General features: G+C 42.2%; 1 protein-coding gene and 1 long non-coding RNA gene across 3 annotated transcripts in view; one reads left to right on the top strand and one right to left on the bottom strand.

Moving 5' to 3' along the window:
- The window catches only part of polr1a (RNA polymerase I subunit A), a 49,464-nt gene that overhangs the window by 25,296 nt on the left and 3,927 nt on the right, over positions 1–20,241 (top strand). The window contains exons 25-36 of one of the 2 annotated variants that reach the window (XM_078261084.1): positions 2,085–2,208; positions 3,727–3,827; positions 5,612–5,811; positions 6,822–6,989; positions 9,165–9,300; positions 9,529–9,683; positions 10,286–10,415; positions 10,581–10,688; positions 15,972–16,241; positions 16,870–17,070; positions 19,726–19,843; positions 20,034–20,198. In XM_078261084.1, coding sequence (XP_078117210.1) covers positions 2,085–2,208; positions 3,727–3,827; positions 5,612–5,811; positions 6,822–6,989; positions 9,165–9,300; positions 9,529–9,683; positions 10,286–10,415; positions 10,581–10,688; positions 15,972–16,241; positions 16,870–17,070; positions 19,726–19,843; positions 20,034–20,198 — 1,876 coding nt within the window. Of the gene's footprint in view, positions 1–2,084; positions 2,209–3,726; positions 3,828–5,611; positions 5,812–6,821; positions 6,990–9,164; positions 9,301–9,528; positions 9,684–10,285; positions 10,416–10,580; positions 10,689–14,438; positions 14,499–15,971; positions 16,242–16,869; positions 17,071–19,725; positions 19,844–20,033; positions 20,199–20,241 lie in introns of those variants that run through there. The other variant, XM_078261085.1, reaches the window with a different exon arrangement.
- Positions 5,906–16,048, bottom strand: LOC144524670 (uncharacterized). Its single transcript, XR_013502631.1, has 2 exons — positions 15,960–16,048; positions 5,906–6,985 (listed from the first exon to the last, which is right to left on the bottom strand). It is a non-coding gene; the product is annotated as an uncharacterized LOC144524670 (long non-coding RNA).

Genomic DNA, 20,241 nt, shown 5'->3' with positions numbered 1-20,241 from the left:
CTCACCGGTTCGCGTACACATAAGGCGTCTGGGATCGGTTGATAACTCAAACTTGCCGAGAACCTAGACACCCGTTTGATTACATAGACTCATGCATTAGGCACGGTTACGGTCTCGTTCAGTAGCCTGGTGCGCGGTCTCCTCGTGATAGCCTACCTACCATGTAACAAACATTTAACTTAACATAACTACTAAGATAACATGACGTGCATTTGTATGTGATGTACTTCCCCTTCGATAATGTGTGAATTGCCATGAACACAATCATCTAAGATGCACCAGAATAAAGGCTTGGTTAATAACTCAAACTTGCCGAGAACCAAGACGCCGCTTGATTACATTGGACTCGAGCGGCCGGTTGCACGGTTACATTCGGTCTCTTTCAGTAGCCTGGTGCGCGGTCTAGGCCATTTTCTGATTGATTCTACCACCGTTCCAGTGGAGGCGCTAATGAGCTAGATTACTAAACACACGGTAGCAGTCTAGCAGAAGAATACCAGCTACACACAACGGCACGAATGCATGGATGTATTAAAAGAACGGGAGTAAGTCGGTTCATTGACGTATGGCACTTGATTCTCTCGGCTCAGTGACACGTGTCGGGTTAATTAACCGGCTCTTCGGTCGGTTCGTCAACACAAACTAGGATTAGGCAATGGTTATGGTTGAAGACGAAGGTCGCAGCACTGCCTTGAAGGCTTCGTTGGGGGCTTAAAACGCCATCGAGCCAGCACAGCAGCTGAGCAAAGAGGGCGACTCGGCGGACGGTAGTCCGTTAACTTGTTGCTCTCGCTAATATAACCAATATACGCTGCGGCTGCGCTGTTTAGGCTACAAAACGTGCATGCAGGCTGAAATTCAACCGTGCGTTTTTTTTTTTTGGGATAAAGCCATAGACGGTATATGGATAAAGCTATAAGCAGCTACAACCCTAGCTGCTAGGTTAATATGGCACACAAACATGGCAGAGCTTGCAAACTGTGGCTTTTTTGTCGACAACGACAAACGTCAACATAACTCACTGGAAATCCAAACTACTTCCACACTTTAACACACTTCAGTGAAAGAAGTTCTGTCGGTGGGTCTCCAGCATCTGCCGTTGTCATGCTATCTTTTGACTGGCTCTAGCTAAGTTAGAGGAGGTTGACTGACTTGCAGCACTTCAACACGTGTCTTTTTCCCCGCTTGACAAGCCGACCGGACGTGACATGGGGGCGTGGCATTATCGACGATTCCATTTTTTTATTCGATATTCAAGATTGTGACTTAATTTCGATTATACACCCTTATTCAATGCATATTATTAGGCTATAGTTTGCACATTATGCAATGGTTTGCACATGTTTTGTTTTTATATGTTATCACTTCTACTGTATTGCCTAAACCTTAATAAAGTACTAACAAAAAAAGTAAACCAGATAAAGCATGAACATTAATTTGGAGACAAGCTTTGCTTTTGGAAGATGGACAGCATTTTGAACAGCGATGTGTTGCAACATGTAGCACATGTACTGAACTGGGAAGGATACAGAGAAGATTAGCAACGGCCCCTGGTGCCGATGACAACGTTAAACGCCCTACTGTTATGTGCAATAAAACCTTTTATTTCCCCTTTGTGCAGTCCGATGTACCTGGGCTTTTGCATATTGAGTGTAAACCGCCATTACCCCTCCCGCTGCCAACGCTTGGTCACAAAACAACAGACATACATTTTTTTAGATTGCAAAAACAATGGAGCAGAAGGACGTGTTTGCGATCCAGAGTTTTCCTATCTAATTATCTCGGCCCCATTGCCTAAGCAAATGGCAATCAGTTAAGCTGAAATAGAGCCGCTCAGGTTCAGTCAATTATTTTCGTTCATTAAACATTAAAGCGTCTGAACACACCCACACAGTCCTGGAAAAGGTCCAGTCAGCCACATTAACTATAAACACCTGTGTGGGTGTTCAGGGCCTTTTTAAACATGAGACAATGGTGGTGTTTCCAGTGTTTGAATAAAATATGGATTACTACACATTTGGTAGAAAACTAACCTTGACAGTCATACAAATCAGCCATGTGTTATGTTTTCCAATTCCCGTTAGGTCATCAAGAGGTCCCAGTGCCTGGACGAGATTTTGGCACGTTTGGACCCTAAGACCGCCAGTAAACACTTTGCGTCCATCCAGCGCTGGAGAGCAAAGAGAGAGGTGGCATGTCCACGGAGAGGTAGATAACGTTTGGTTTGGCAGTAACATTATCTGACATCTTTGCTACTCAGACTGGATTTATAATCGTGTGTGTGTATGTATATATATATATTTTAAGTGCTCATATTATGCTTTTTGGCTTTGTCCCTTTCCTTTATTGTGTTATATATCTTTTTTTTGTGCATGTAATAGGTTTACAAAATGAAAAAGCCCAAAGTCCACCCCAAAGGGACTTACCATCTTCCAGAGAAAACACTGTTCACAAACTGCTCCAAACAGCTCTATTGTAGTCCAGCCTTTACTTCAGAGACAAACGTGGTCACTTTGTAACACACGTTATAATGCTCGCCTAGCTGCTTGTGTGGTACGCCCTCAAACTCTGCTTCTGACTGGCTAGTAGTCCTTACCTAGCTACTGCATGTGTGCGACTCCCAACAAAGATGGAACGGAAGTGAGGTGCCTCACTCTGTAGCTAAAACAGAGAGCTCAACACACAGGGTGAGAAGAGGAGCTGCAGCAATGTGCAGTACGACACAACAACGGTGTTTTTTGAAAATTAAACCATGTAAACCTGTTCTGATATAACCTCTAAATACAGTTATAAACCTGAAAATGAGCATAATATGAGCACTTTAAGTTGACTAAAATGTAATTGTTTTACCTTTGTCATCACCATTCCCACGTCACATTCTTTGCTGCTAAGCAAAGATGTCTATACATATAGACATAGCTAAGCAGACACAGCACAGTGCAATCTTTAATACGTCTTGAGTAGAGATGCACCGATTACAACTTTCTAGGCCGGTTCCGATTTCCCATTGAGTTTGACCAGCCGATACCGATTTTAGCCAATTCCGATTTCATATAAACGGTAAATTCATCAAAGTCAGTGTGCCCAATGCTATTTTCCGATAAACTGTGGCTGTGAGTGCGGTTTTCTTGTTCCAGTTGTTCTGCCTCAGAGGGGAGAGAGAGAGAGAGAGAGAGAGCAGCTGACCATTTGCCTGAGATCAGTAGAGCAGACGGCTCTGCAGAGCCGTGTATAATTACGACGTTATGACATTTCATAAACGGCTGATGGAGCGGCGGTGCGTGTGCACGTGCGATGCTGATGTTGCGCGATATTTATCATGTGGCGCCCGAGTGCATTTGACCGGCATAAAATCGGCATATGTCAGACTGACCTGCCGGTCACGTGAAAATCGGCCAATTCCAGTCACCGGCCGGTCAATCGGTGCATCTCTAGTCTTGAGGCGTAGACTTACTGTTTAAATATTACCTTGTTAGAGCAGCTGCTGCTTATTTTAATGCGCTTTAGAGTATACTGTACGTTTGGTAATTATTGTAATCAGAATCGGATAAAAATAAGGGCCTAAAATCCCACTTTGAGCTATTGAAGAGCAGTAGGAGATCATAAATGTGATCAGGAGAATCCAGGAAGTGGACAGAAAAAAATGTTTGCTTGCTGTATTACTGTATGTATGTTTCCTATGTGAATATTTGCATGTAATATGTATATGTGTTTAACATGTATCAGGAGCATTCTTGCTGTTTTCTCAAAAGAAGTTGGCCAAACTGAGACAGACTGAACAAAGCACAGAACCCGACGTCTACGGCAGAAATGCTGCTATACAGCAGGTATATTGAGACAAAATGTAAAAGCCCGGTCAGGTTTTCTTGGTGTTACTTTGTCCCTTCAGCCTTCGTACATACAGTCAGGGCCATAAATATTGGGACATCGACACAATTCTAATCTTTTTGGCTCTATACACCACCACAATGGAGTTGAAATGAAACGAACAAGATGTGCTTTAACTGCAGACTTTCAGCTTTAATTTGAGGGTATTTACATCCAAATCAGGTGAACGGTGTAGGAATTACAACAGTTTGTATATGTGCCTCCCACTTTTTAAGGGACCAAAAGTAATGGGACAGATTAACAATCATAAATCAAACTTTCACTTTTTAATACTTGGTTGCAAATCCTTTGCAATCAATTACAGCCTGAAGTCTGGAACGCATAGACATCACCAGACGCTGGGTTTCATCCCTGGTGATGCTCTGCCAGGCCTCTACTGCAACTGTCTTCAGTTCCTGCTTGTTCTTGGGGCATTTTCCCTTCAGTTTTGTCTTCAGCAAGTGAAATGCATGCTCAGTCGGATTCAGGTCAGGTGATTGACTTGGCCATTGCATAACATTCCACTTCTTTCCCTTAAAAAACTCTTTGGTTGCTTTCGCAGTATGCTTCGGGTCATTGTCCATCTGCACTGTGAAGCGCCGTCCAATGAGTTCTGAAGCATTTGGCTGAATATGAGCAGATAATATTGCCCGAAACACTTCAGAATTCATCCTGCTGCTTTTGTCAGCAGTCACATGATCAATAAATACAAGAGAACCAGTTCCATTGGCAGCCATACATGCCCACGCCATGACACTACCACCACCATACTTCATCGATGAGGTGGTATGCTTTGAACCATGAGCAGTTCCTTTCCTTCTCCATACTCTTCTCTTCCCATCACTCTGGTACAAGTTGATCTTTGTCTCATCTGTCCATAGGATGTTGTTCCAGAAATCTGAAGGCTTTTTTAGATGTTGTTTGGCAAACTCTAATCTGGCCTTCCTGTTTTTGAGGCTCACCAATGGTTTACATCTTGTAGTGAACCCTCTGTATTCACTCTGGTGAAGTCTTCTCTTGATTGTTGACTTTGACACACATACACCTACCTCCTGGAGAGTGTTCTTGATCTGGCCAACTGTTGTGAAGGGTGTTTTCTTCACCAGGGAAAGTATTCTTCGGTCATCCACCACAGTTGTTTTCCGTGGTCTTCTGGGTCTTTTGGTGTTGCTGAGCTCACCGGTGCGTTCTTTCTTTTTAAGAATGTTCCAAACAGTTGATTTGGCCACACCTAATGTTTTTGCTATCTCTCTGATGGGTTTGTTTAGATTTTCCAGCCTAATGATGGCTTGCTTCACTGATAGTGACAGCTCTTTGGATCTCATATTGAGAGTTGACAGCAACAGATTCCAAATGTAAATAGCACACTTGAAATGAACTCTGGACCTTTTATCTGCTCCTCGTAAATGGGATAATGAGGGAATAACACACACCTGGCCATGGAACAGCTGAGCAGCCAATTGTACCATTACTTTTGGTCCCTTAAAAAGTGGGAGGCACATATACAAACTGTTGTAATTCCTACACCGTTCACCTGATTTGGATGTAAATACCCTCAAATTAAAGCTGAAAGTCTGCAGTTAAAGCACATCTTGTTCGTTTCATTTCAACTCCATTGTGGTGGTGTATAGAGCCAAAAAGATTAGAATTGTGTCGATGTCCCAATATTTATGGACCTGACTGTACAGTATGACGTAGACCTCTGACCTAGTCTAACCAAGCTCGTCAATTGCTCCCTCCGCAGCTCGTACAGCAGTGGCGCTCACTGGATGATTCCGGCAAATCGAAATACAGCCGGAAGTCGTCCCGCTGCCCTGAGCCGTCTCTGGGCGTGTTCAGGCCCGACGTCTGCTTCGGCTCGGTATCGGAAAACTTTCACAGCATCACGGAGAAATACCTCGAGAACGAGGGCAGAATGAGTCAAGACAGCCTGGACACCGACAGGTACTGACTGAGGCTGAAAGGTATCTAGCCTTAGAGCTGTAGCAATTCCAAAATATACTGTACAAGTGATTGCGTTTCACAATATAATTGTCTCTTTCAGTCCAAAAAAATATGTCTTTTATGTATTGCCTTTTCAAACAAATGAATCCCAGGATACATCTTTTGGTTAGATCACTGTTATGTGACAAAGATAATGTAAAAACACAAATACACAGTCTATACAGTAAACCACAGCTTTATTGTCATAAAACATTGTATTGTATTTTGCTTAAATTAACATAAAATTGACAGTTACCAACAGTCGTACCCCTTAGGACCTTAGCTAATGCAAGCAATGAATTGCAGTTAAACAAAGAAATGGCGACTATGTAAAAAAAGATGTTGCGATTCAACAATAATGGAATAATTGTTACAGGCCTATCTATACTATACTATGTCATACATCTTTATAGACACATGCCTTTTGGTGTGGGGAGATCTGGGTTCGATTCCCACTGCAATGCATCAGCCAATGTATCCCTGAGCGAAACACTTGACCCCTAGTTGCTCCATAGCAATTGTATGTCGCTTTGGATAGAAGCGTCAGCTAAATGACATGTAATGTAAAAGCCAAGAAATGCTGAAGAACTGAAAACTAGTTCTACAACCACAAGCTGGTACATCTAGTTAGTTAGTGGTTAGTAGTTAGTAGCTCCCTACTTTAAATACATTTACTAAAACCTGTTCACAGTGACAGCACTGTACACGCGAAATGTAAAGGTAATGTTTGTGCTTACCGGTCTATTGAAACAACTTAGATGTGTAGGAAGGGTTCCTCGCCATAGCCCATCGTACACTGCTGGTGCACATTGTTGTGCACATTACAAAAATGATCATTGATTGAGAAATAGACCTTAAACCAAGTTCTTATTTTTGTTAGGTGAGATAAGCTCATGTCTCTCTCTCTCTCTCTCTCTCTCTCTCTCTCTCTCTCTCTCTCTCTCTCTCTCTCTCTCTCTCTCTCTCTCCAGCCTTCGGCAGCTGTTGCACTATAAGTGGCAGCGTTCACTGTGTGATCCGGGAGAAGCAGTGGGTCTGCTGGCGGCTCAGTCCATAGGCGAGCCCTCCACCCAGATGACCCTCAACACCTTCCACTTTGCTGGCAGAGGAGAGATGAACGTCACTTTGGGGATACCTCGGTAAGATAAGATAAAATAGACTTTATTAATCCCACACTGGGGAAATTCCTGTGCTACAGCAGCTCAAAAGAAAAAAATGTACACGTGACAGAATAACACAAATACACATTAAGTGGACATAGGTGAAATAATATACATTAAGTATAAGAAATGGGGAAAAAAAATAGAATTAGTTATAATAATAGTAATTAATCAAACATATTTACACAATAAACCTTCTATAAACAGACCGTATATAAACACAGATATACAGATGAGTAAGGTGCGGATGAATAGAAATGAAATATTGCACAGTTGGAGGTGACACAGAGTAATAAATAATAAAGCGTAGTGCAGAATATTGTCCAGTGATGGCTCATACTGCAGAAACGGCGAGCAGTGCAACATTATGATGTTGCATTAAAGAGTCTGACTGCTGCTGGAATGAAGGTCCTTCTTGCACTGAGGGTGCAGCAGTCTGCTGCTGAAGGAGCTGCTCAGGGAACTCGCAGTCTCATGTAGGGGGTGAGAGGTGTTGCCCATGATTGATGCCAGCCTGGCTAACATCCTCCTCTCCCCCCACCTCCTCTATGGTGTCCAGAGGGCGGACCAGTGCTGTGTCTCTATTATCTTATCCTGTCCTATTCATGGTAGCCTACTCGTGGAAATTGCGCCGTCATCACGTGCTGTAGTAGGGGGGCCCGCCTTGATAATCCTGCATAGGGGCCCGGTTTTGGCTCGTTACGCCACAGCATATAAGAGATGAGATGTGGCCTACGAAAAACACACAAGGGCAGTCCCTCAAGTCTTTATTTTTGAGATTGTTGCCGCCCAAAATGCCTGATTTTGCGGGAGCTTTTGTAAAGTTTCAATTTCTTTTTGCGGAAGACAGTGAAAGTTGCAAAAAAATTCTTTTGTGTATTTCTTTAAAAATAAAAAGGAAACTTGTTTTGGGGAGAATAATAATTATTACTATTGATTAATTACTCTGGGCTGAGATTTCCTAGGAACCTTACCAAAAAGACTCAGGATGCTGCAAATGTTGGTATAATATGAAAATGGCTGGTGGATTTAAGACAAAAAGTAATCATTTATTGAATGAATCAAATATGAACATATGTGTCAGTGGCTTGTTGATCTTGACATTGTTAGTTAATTTCCTAACCTGGGCTGGGACACACATTCATACGGTTTAATAAAGTACTTATTGGACTTTAACTTAGCATTGCACTTACAATAACGTAGCTGTCCATCGTGTCGTCTCATCTGCGTTTTTTTCCTTTTAGAGTGAAAAATCGTTACAGCGTACATTGATGTTAAAATGTTTACAGGTTGGCAGGACGGTCTGAAATGTTTTGCACGGTCTTTCGCTGTACGTTCTGTTGGTAAATGTGAGATGTTCGAGTCACACACGTCTTGTCTTCATAACAGAAACGGAAAAGGAAATGAATTTGACCCGTTCTCACTCCCGCTTGGTCAGTGGCTGCACGTGGACTGCTGGGATTGTCATTGAAAATGCGATTGGGGGCCCCGGCTGTCAATCAACGTCTTCCAGTGATGCGGGCCCCTGATTGGTCCGGGCCCGTAAGCAACCGCGTACCCTCCTTACCGATAGTTGCGCGTCTGAATCACTCAATTCTCATTGGCTACCTGCCAATGTGGCAGATCGATTGACAGTGTTACCCGCCAGTTGCAAAATGAACCCGCATTCGGCGGGTGGTCGGGTGTGAATTTCAGGCCCTGCACAGTGTCATAAAATGTTTTTAACGTCGCCTCTGCGCCCGACTCCTTCTTGACCTCTTATGTACATCTGAACACATTATCCAGGTCAGGACATACACAGCTCTTTGAACCAGCACAGAACAGCTGTAGACTGTCGGCTGTGTCTGGCTTTGCTTCCAGAGAATGGAGAAAAAAAAAGAGTGAGAAGTAGGGATGCTAATTTCTTTCTTCTGACCGATAGCCAACCCTCGTTAACCGAACATTTTTATGATTAACTATTTTATTGTGTTCCAAAACACAAAACATACAGCTCACAACATGAACACCCCCCCCTCTCCTAAATGCCTTTTCTACATCAACACCTCTTCTTCTTAGTTTTGTCCACTTACTCGTCCGTACTTGATTCATTCAAGCCTTCCACCATACTCTTTTTCCACGTCTCACTCTGTGTATATGTGTCTCTGTGTCTCGCAGACTGAGAGAAATCCTGATGGTGGCCAGCTCCAACATTAAAACTCCGATGATGAGCGTGCCAGTGCTGAACAACAGGAAAGCCTTGAAGAGGGCCAAGACGCTCCGTAAGAAACTGACCAGAGTCTGTCTGGCTGAGGTAAGGGTCAGATTCTCGTGGGTTTTCTTGCTCCTTTTTGTCTTCTTACTTTTCGTCTTCCGTTATCTGTTTTTGCTCCTTTTTCCTTTTAGTTTAGTTTGTTAATGCCTGTGTGCGGAACTGAAACTTTGAGAAGTGTTGGTGGAAGTTTGGGTAATTAAAAAAAAACTTACCACAACTGGGTGTGTGTGTGGTTTGGGTGTGTGGTTTGGGTGTGTGTGGGTACAGGTGCTGCAGAAGGTGGATGTGATTGAGACATTACGGATTGAAAAGCACCAAAAGCAACGGATGTTCAAAGTCTCCTTCCACTTCCTTTCTCCTGACCGTTACTGTGACGATAAGCTGCTATCACCCCAACAGATCCTCCACTACATGGAAACAAGGTGTGTGTGTGTGGGTGTGGGTGTGTCTGTCTGTCTGTCTGTCTCTGTCTCTCACTGTCTGTGTAAATGCGAGCTGTTGCTTCTCCTGGACCAGGAATAACCTGATATTAACCAGGGATAGACCGATTATCGGCTCGTTTTTTGGGCTGTTTGCAGATTATCTGTATCAGCATTTTATTTGCCTGATAACCAATAAAGTTAATGAATTAAAAAGTGCGCTACTTTGGCTCCGCTACAGCTCTGCGTCTGTCCCTCTGCTTCGGTTTCACTCTGAGTCTGACTTAATGTCCCGCCCACAACACTAACTGACTATCTTTTACTGTGTAATGTGTTAAAAAAATTCAAATTTATTAAATAATTGCTTGGCGCATTTAAACAAAAATTTGTGTTGGAGTTTGTAACATTCCCAAATCTTAATTTTGACTTAAAGATTTTCATTTTCACTGTAAATACATATCGGTTACAAAGATCGGTTATCGGGTTCATTAACTACTAATAATCGGCATCGGTTATCGGCCTTAGAAAAACAGTATCGGTTGATCCCTAATATTAACCTCTCATCTTCTCTGTTTGACTTTTTTTTCGGTCTTTTGTCCTCCCAGGTTTTTCCGTCTCCTCCTCGAAGCCATTAAGAAGCGCAGTGCCAAGCTGGCTTCCATTGCCGTGGAAACAAGGAAGGCCACCCCCAGAGATAAGGACCATGATGGCGAGGGTACAGCTGACACGGCAGGGGTCAGTTTTTATTTGGCTTGTCTTCATTTCAGGGTTCCTTGTAGGATTTTTTCCAGGATTAGTGTTATCAATCATTTTTGAATGTTTTTATCTGCACTTTTCTTTCCTTTGGTTGAATACCAAAACAGCCATGTGAAGTATCCTTGTCTTGTTGACATTCCTCAGTTAGACGACGTGGAGGGCGAAGAGGAGCAAGAGATTGTTGATGACCAGGGGAACGAAGGAGACGCTGATGCTTCAGATGCCAAGCGAAAAGACAAACAGGAAGAGGAGGTACGATGAGGGAGGAAATACCTCATATTAAATGCTAATATTATTTTAAGTCTGTGGCGTCTTGATGTTCCTGGAAATAGAAAGCTCGCAAACATATTACACAATATGTATTTTGAGACTTGTCTGAACATTTTCATCGGGTAAAGATGGTAACGAAAGCATTACAACGTGTAGCCGCTCCTCTTAAACAGAAACTCAGGCAAAGGTATAATGTTAAACATGGTCACCATCGTTGTCTAGCGTGTTAGCATGCTGACAGTTGCTAATTGGCACTAAACACAAAGCGCAGCAGAAGGCTGATGTCATTAGTTTTGCAGGTATTTGGCCATAAGTCAAAGTATCTGGAAAATGAACAAGTTGACGTGCTGATGGCAATGTATCACCAAAAGTATTACAATACATTTTCTGTAAACAATGAATGTCTTCACAAAACTTTGGGCCAGTCCATTTAGTAGATGTTGAGAGGAAAAGTCAGGGGATAACAAATTGGTAGGAATCATCCTCTGGGGATTAGACAGCCGCTGGCCATCCCAAGAGCCACGTGGCTAAAAATCCATGATTAAAAGACATTATAAACAAACAAACTAACAAAAAAAAAAAAAACACAACAAAGTACACATTATATGGTTAGTTTTAGATTGTAATACAGTATAAAGTGATCATAAGGTCATATTGTATAATCTAGTGAAAACATATAAACTAAATAATAATTTTTGTGTGTTATTTGGTTGTAATAATCAGAGAATCTGCTAGTTGGGTTAGCAAACGTGACCTGATTTCTTGAAATTAACATAATATTTAGACCACTAAGAAACATTGTGTGACTATCTGCCCAAATCCAACTACATCTTTATTTATTTATTTATTTATTTATTTATTTATTTATTTTATGTTTATTTCTATAGGGACAAGATTGTAGCATAGACCTATGCCGCACACCACAGCATTTATAGCCTAAGCTAATTTGCAATGCACCCCCCAGAGGGACCCTTTTTTAAATAAAATAACTCAACACTTACATAAAAGACAGCAGAGGACACAAACTCATCAATAGATAGATAGATACCTTAAAATGCAAAAACTCACAAGGAAATACAGACAAAACAATACAAAACACAGACTAATACAATAAATCACCATACAACAGGAGCACCAGATTATTCATGACGATGTGACTGCTCCCTCTTCAAAAACAGTTTCAGAAGAAGTTCAAAATGATCCCAGTCAGGATCAGTTTAAAGGCCCGGACACACAGAGCCGATAATCGGCCGTCAGACAGTCTGGCGAGGTCAGTGACTCGAGTCTGTTCGGTGTGTTCCGTGCCGTCGTCTGTCCGAGGGACCGTCGTCCTTTATTTTGGCCGACTTGACACGTATAATCGGCGGGGTGGGCACTGCCGGCAGTCGGACTCAAATGACCCATCTGATTGGTAGAGTGCTAACCCGGACGGGGAGCGAAATGAGCGTGACTAGACTCTCTCAAAATCTGACGAAAATCTTTTAAACTGACCTTTGTTGATCTGACATGAAGACAGATTCAGCAACAAGGTTACACATTGACTTAGATGTGAAACCATAGCGTGCATGAAAGTATTTACAGCTTGACATGGGAGGCAGTCTCCCAATGTCTAAATGTGTCTTAAGTTTGCTTTTGCAACCCTGCTCACCATTTTCACACGTTTTATGAAATGTCCTGCTATTGACTGTAAATGATATGACAGCTGGGTGGGTGGAAACAGACCCTGTCTGTTTCCACCCACCCAGCTGTCTAGAGATTTGCATGGGGTACATTCTATAAAATCATCTCTCAATGCAAATCAAACCAGCTATTAGGTTAACTGAAAAAAAACCATGCCAATCTCTAGGTAAGGTGAAGGGTATGTGGTGATGTGGGGCTATTTTAATTCCAAAGGCCAAGGGAACTTTATCAGGATGCATAGTATCCTGGATCCATGAAATAACTGGCCTTTAAAAATAAAAAATCTGCCTGCCTCTATGGGAATTTAACATAGGGGTGTACTTACTTATGCCCCCTGTATTTTAAGGCAGAACATTTATTTATTTACGATACATTGTTCATTCACAAAGAAAATTGGTGTCCTTAAAGGTTGGTTTTTTTCCTCATTTTTTTAATAAAGGCATTAAGATCAATTTCCAGAAGATTTTTGTATTCCTCTTTTTAGTCAACTTTAGCATGGGTTCATAAACTTATGAGTGCCACTGTATTTCTCCGAATGATTTGTATATGCGACCGGAAGATGTTTGCTAAATAAGTTTGTGGTGTCTTGTAATCCCATGTGGGATGGGCCAACATGTTTGGCATGACACAGAAATAAAATTAAACTAACTATAATCTAAAAATAAGTTTTATTTACTATCACATTTGAGAACCTGGAACCATCAAGTGTTTGGTATTTTTGCAGCGATTAATTGCTTTTCAAAATAGTTGCCGATTAACTTTCCTCAATTTGATCAATTGACTACTTGTTGCAACTCTACTTGAAATAAGGCATAAAAAGAAGCTCTCCTGTTCTCCACTCATTACCTGTATTAACTGCACCTGTTTGAACTTGTTACCTGTATAAAAGACACCTGTTCACACACTCAATCAAACAGACTTCAACCTCTCCACAATGGCCAAGACCAGAGAGCTGTGTAAGGACATCAGGGATAAAAGTTTAGACCTGCACAAGGCTGGGATGGGCTACAGGACAATAGGCAAGCAGCTTGGTGAGAAGGCAAGAACTGTTGGTGCAATTATTAGAAAATGGAAGAAGTTCAAGATGACGGTCAATCTCCCTCCCTCGAGCTCCATGCAAGATCTCACCTCGTGGGGCATCAGTGATCATGAGGAAGGTGAGGGATCAGCCCAGAACTACACGGCAGGACCTGGTCAATGACCTGAAGAGAGCTGGGACCACAGTCTCAAAGAAAACCATTTGTAACACACTACGCCGTCATGGATTAAAATCCTGCAGCGCATGCTAGGTCCCCCTGCTCAAGCCAGCGCATGTCCAGCCCCGTCAGAAGTTTGCCAATGACCATCTGGATGATCCAGAGGAGGAATGGGAGAAGGTCATGTGGTCTGATGAGACAAAAATATAGCTTTTTGGTCTAAACTCCACTCGCCGTGTTTGGAGGAAGGAGGATGAGTACAAGCCCAAGAACACCATCCCAACCATGAAGCATGGAGGTGGAAACATCATTCTTTGGGGATGCTTTTCTGCAAAGGTGACAGGACGACTGCACCGTATTGAGGGGAGGATGGATGGGGCCATGTATCGTGAGATCTTGGCCAACAACCTCCTTCCCTCAGTAAGAGCATTGAAGATGGGTCGTGGCTGGGTCTTCCAGCATGACAACGACCTGAAACACACAGCCAGGGCAACTAAGGAGTGGCTCCGTAAGAAGCATCTCAAGGTCCTGGAGTGGCTTAGCCAGTCTCCAGACCTGAACCCAATAGATAATCTTTGGAGGGAGCTGAAAGTCCGTATTGCCCAGCGACAGCCCCGAAACCTGAAGGATCTGGAGAAGGTCTGTATGGAGGAGTGGGCCAAAATCCCTGCTGCATTGCGTGCAAACCTCGTCAAGAACTACAGGAAACGTATGATCTCTGTAATTGCAAACAAAGGTTTCTGTACCAAATATTAAATTCTGCTTTTCTGATGTATCAAATACTTATGTCATGCAATAAAATGTTAATTAATTACTTAAAAATCATACAATGTGATTTTCTGGATTTTTGTTTTAGATTCCGTCACTCACAGTTGAAGAGTACCTCTGATAAAAATGACAGACTTCTACATGCTTTGTAAGTGGGAAAACCTGCAAAATCGCAGTGTATCAAATACTTGTTCTCCCCACTGTATCTGTTTTGGTCTTATAATACATCCATAGGTTTACCGCTCCAGCGGAGAGAATGGTTCGTTTAGACAGCAGCTACGTTTACAAGAGTTTGTCCAAAGTTCAAGATTCGTTGCAAACTAAGATAAATAGTTAGAATAAAAACTGACATCTTTCATTGTAGCTTGTTTGTAAAAAGTCGCTATAAGAGCAGGGCTGTGTTTGCACAGCGCGGTGGGCAAGAGTGGACAGCGCAGACCGAGCAGAATGAAATATGGGTTTCTACATGTTTATGCCTGTAGAACAGGTGGGTATTGATAAGTATTAACTTTTTAATCATGGAGGGTTTATTGTAGGCTACTTACAGTAACGAGTGTAGCGTTAGTTCATCTGCACCAGCGGCAGTAAATAATGTATAATCTATTGTTTCGTGTGTGTGTGTGTGTGTGTGTGTTCCATAATGCAACGCTTGTATCCCAATGAATTGTGTTGTGAATTGTGTCATTAGCTTCACTACTGTTAGCCACCTCCATTGAGCCACAGGGACTTACTGTAACGTTAGAGCACTCTAAAGGGTGTTTACTTTTCATTTGATCGTGTTTGCTTGCTTTGTGCCATCCTCTTGAACGACATTAAACACAACAGTTCCTGAGTGGTTTCATCTGCCCTGTTTAACGTTAGCTGGCTGGTGAGGGCTGCTTGAAGGCGCCGTCCTCACGCTGCTGCCGTAAAACTGGACACAGCAACGTTAAGTGCCGCTGCGGGTCCTCTTCCAGCATTGCTGGAGGACAACAGGCATCTTGCGTCGCAAGAGTGCTGTACAAAAATGGAATTATAGTTCGCCTCAAACTTTTTATTTGGGTATTTATTTAATTTGTGTCATTTCTTCCCCAAGCTCATAAAATGAATTTGGGTCGCACATAAATTGACGGGGTCGGTCGGAAACCGGAACCAAACAATTATTTTTGTTAGGCCCAACTAAAGCCATCTCATTCTCTCTGAATAGGTGTGTGGGATTATGGGTGTCATGCAATCCACTTTTTCAGACTTGTTTTGTGTCAACTCAACAAAGTCAACTGAAAAATACTGCACGTTGATGAACTTGCATGGAAAAATTCTAGTAAGATGAGAAACCTTGAAACGAGATTAATAATTGAATGCAAATGGTGCTCAACGAGATGATACATTTCGGATGGCAAAACATAAGATACCATCTTACTTGGATGAGTTCTTAAGTTTCCTCCTTTTCTGTTTTGCATTTCTCGTTCTGAGCTCTGTTTCATCTTTTATTTCATTTCCTCTTCACACAGGAAGCGATAGCTTCATGTTTCTGTGTCTTGATAAATAAGAGTGACTGGATACATACAGTACATATTACATACACATACAGAATGCCCATACTGCAGTTTCTGCCATCATAAAACCATACCTTCCTCTGCAGGTGGACTACGAGAGCGAGGACGAGGACAGAGGGGACGATGGTGAGGACAAAGACGATCAAGGGGAGGAAGAGGAGGAGAATGTGGAGGAGACCACGCCGGAGGAGTCCCAGCCAGAGTCTGCAGGAGTGAGAGCGGAGAGGAAGAAGAAACGAGCGAGAAGAGGCGGAGAGGAAGAGAGCTTGAATCAGATGAGGGTGAACGCTGTCCTGGAGTCCAACTCCGCCATAGAGAGATACTGCTACGATCTCGAGAACGAGCTGTGGTGTGAGGTGGGTTTGTACACAAGCAGAAGGGTGTGGTGTGAACTTCCTGTGTGTTTTAGATTTGTTTTTGTAGTTGCACCATTGGGTGCTTGCCAATAAATGTCAATATGCAAATCATAAATTATCTCAAAATAGTAACTTATGGAACCACTTCAAAATGCTGTTTTTTGTTTGTTTTGAATGTACTGCAGTATAAACTCCCACTACTAGCATTACTGTGCGGCATGTTACTGATCATCAAAGCACTAAACGTAGGAAGTTGTACGCTTCACAAGGCTTTAATACATCACAGCCCGAGTGTTCAAATCCATTTTGAGGTCAGGTTTCATCAAGGCAAGACAAGAAATGCTGCTTGCACTCTGATTGTGACCACAGAACTGCCAAAAGTGAGCTCATTGCGGCCTGTGCCTTGGAGGACACGTTAAAGGTTTCCTCCTCGAGTATGTCAGTTCCCATTCACTAACAGCACATTGGCTGAGAAGGAACCAACGGAGGGGTTGTGGGGCCATTGTGACCTAAAAGAACTATGCCATGTATATGCTCTGCGTTCTCGGACTAGACGTTTCATCTGCCCTTTGACTTGTATGCGATATTATTGTGTACGTTATTCATCCACCTGTTGTATCCCCCGTAGGTTGACCTGGTCTTACCGGTGAGCAAGGTGCACTTTGACCTGACTTCAGTCCTGTCCACGCTGGCCCAGAACGCCGTCATCATGGAGACCAAAGGCCTGACACGCTGCCTGCTGAGCGAAACCACAAAAAAGACGGGAGAGAAAGAGACGGTTCTCAACACCGAGGGCATCAACATGCATGAAATGTTCAGGCACAGTGACGTACGTACTTTTTTAGTTTTGGTTCACCCATCTCATTTTTAACACTAGTGCAGTGCCACCGGTTGCTTTGGCCTGTGGTGTTTTTGCTTGCAGCTCTTTTGCAGAACTGCTCAGACCTCATCAACTTCAGTTACTCTCTGCAGAGAGAGAGCGAGAGAGAGAGAGAACATACTCACACACATACAGAAAATACAAGAAATATACTAGAAATAATAAGATAACCAAAATACTATAACAACTACTAAAGAAATCTATACTTAGAGGAATAAAAAGAATGTACATGTATATACGAGTGTAAAATACAATTTACAACCTACATACATAAGATATATAACAAAAATAAAATACATAAAAAACGGTAAAACCCAGCGTTAGAATATTAAGAGGCTACGGCCGCTCTCTCTCTCTCTCTCTCTCTCTCTCTCTCTCTGATATTAAACAAAGATAAATGTTCTCCCCTAGTCTTAAAATGGTCATAAATTAATAAAAGAGCAGCCGACTTCCTTGTTTAGTGCTGCAATAAAATGCTTGGTTATGTTGTAACCTTGGTTCTCTGGACTATTTTTCCAGTCATATTTCTTAATTGTTCAATTGGTTCAATGGTTCGGTCTTGGGCAACTTTGATGGTGGAGTCATCTGCAAGGGTTTTTGCCCGGTCTTTCCGTTTGAAGGATATTCCAAAAACGGGTTTTCCAATCATCTTTTCAATGATCTCATTGCCAACCATCTCAAACTCATTTTTAGGGTTCACACACAGGCCTCTGTTTGGGCTAATTCAGAGTTGTTTATGATCAATGTTATACAACTCCAATTTAAGTTACTTTTGGGTGAAATAACTTTTACATTGAATGTCAACTCTGTGTTTTAGCAAAAAAAAAGGGTATGTGTCCAAAAACACGTACTGAGTAGGAGTTACATGACATAAGGCTAAGTTGTTTACATCTCTGGTTCACCCCAAACAAAGATAAAACCTTACAGTAATCTCACAAAATCATGTATTCCATAAGTATGTAATCATGTCAGTGCAATTTAGACAAGTCCAATGGATTTATAGACCCAGAAAACATGGGGTTGGACACCAAGATTACTTGGCTAGGTCAAATAATGAAGGAGTTAGGATATTTTAAGGGCTTCCTGCCCATCTTGGACGCCATCTTGAAAATTACACCTTTCTAGTGGTCAAACGTTGGTAAACTTTTAGTATGTTATTAAGGACACCTAATACTACAAAAACAGCTGAGAAACCTTTTGTTAGAATTTTTTTAGGTTTAGGTGTTTTTTTCATATATGCAGCCGCCTACTCCCCTTTCATGCTGTCCTCCAGATTGAAGATTTAAAAGTAATCTAAAAAACGATGATGACCAAGGTCCCTTCCAATACCCCTGCAATGTGATCGTGAGTCTGCACACAGCGTTTATTTTGAAAGTTGACAGGATGCTCTAGCTGTTCCACTTCCTGCCAGGGCCTGTGCAACTCCCTGCGGCTCTGTCAAAAATAGACCTAACGGGGCGGCCTCTAGCTCACCCAGTAAGAGCGTTCGCCCCATGTTGGCTGAGTCCTGCAGCAGCGCGGGTTCGAATCCGACCTGTTGCCCTTTGCTGTGTGTCATCCAAGGGCGTTAAGCGTCTGTCAACAACCCGTAGATCCTATGGCGCCATTTTGATGCTAACAAGCACTCACCCGACGTTAGTATTCCATTGACTGCCATTCATTTTGACGTCACTTTGACAGCGAATAACTTTACATCTGAAGCGTTTAAAGACTTTATTTGTCCATTGTTTATTTCTAAAGAAACATGACAATGTATAAAAGGCTCCATTACCTTGTACCTCATGTTATGCAGGCGTTTTTATAAAAATAGGCTAACGATTGTGTCATAACCAAGCAACTTACTGTCGCATAGTAGAGGAATTACCGTATAGTACAGGAGAAGCTCGCAGGCAGTATCGACTTACATTAGCTGTTTAAGTTTAATTACTAATGTTAACTAGCATTTTAGTTAGCAATAGTTAGCCTGTGCCTATGTTATCAGTATAATGAAGTTTGCCATTTTTATTTAAAAATGGTGCAAGTGCAACACAGCGAAACCAATAAGCATGACTAAGCATTTTCAGTTTTCTTTTCTGGCATTTTGCAGTACTGGCATCTGTGCTGATTTTACTTGGCACTAATTTCTCTGAAGCACTATAATGTACAGGGTTAAAAGATTAATTGATGGGATATGGGTTTGACTTATCAGTGTACCTTGTCCTTTGTCTGTTGTACAGAAATGTCTAGTAAATATGTCATATAATCTGATCAACATAGTCCAATTTAATAAAATATTGGGTTGTTATTTGCTTTTTGGACTGCAGATTACAATGCCAGTTGGACATCTCTAATTCATTTTGGCCTGTATGAAATAATATTTTCAGATATCTGACTCAGATGTGTGACTTTTCAGATCTGTTGGTCATAATGTGACAAACTCTTTGTAGTGGATTTGAGTCTTGCGAACAAAAATTATATTTGGTTTGGATTGCAACAGCGTTTACTGAAAAATGCAGTGACTTCATAATCAAAGAGTTTTTGGTCAGGGTTAGTTGCTCAAGAAGTGTTATTGTACCATTGTTTGGTGATAATCCCAACATGGAGACTATATTTTTTCCCCTCCAGATCTTGGACGTCAACAGACTGTACTCCAATGAGGTCCACGCCATGGCTAACACCTATGGGATTGAAGTGGCTCTGAAGGTGATAGAGAAGGAGATCAAAGATGTCTTTGCTGTCTATGGTACACACACACACACACACACACTCTCACTCTCACACTCTCTCTCTCTCTCTCTCTCTCTCTCTCTCTCTCTCTCTCTCTCTCTCTCTCTCTCTCTCTCTTCCACAGTAAATCCCCAGATCTCAGACCACCACATGACTGTCAGAACCACACACTTTTTGTCTGTTTGTATTTCTCTGTCCGTGTCTAGGCATCGAGGTGGACCCCAGACATCTGTCACTGGTAGCAGATTACATGTGTTTTGAAGGCATCTATAAGCCACTGAACCGGCATGCCATCCGCTCCAACTCCTCCCCTCTACAGCAGATGACCTTTGAGACCAGCTACAAATTCCTCAAACAGGCCACCATGCTGGGTGAGGAACGGATGATGACAATAATAATGCAGAGAGAGAGAAA

This window comes from Sander vitreus, chromosome 10 (genome assembly GCF_031162955.1).
Source record: "Sander vitreus isolate 19-12246 chromosome 10, sanVit1, whole genome shotgun sequence".
In the NCBI taxonomy this organism is placed as follows: domain Eukaryota; kingdom Metazoa; phylum Chordata; class Actinopteri; order Perciformes; family Percidae; genus Sander; species Sander vitreus.
This window is presented reverse-complemented; position numbering and strand designations above follow the sequence as displayed.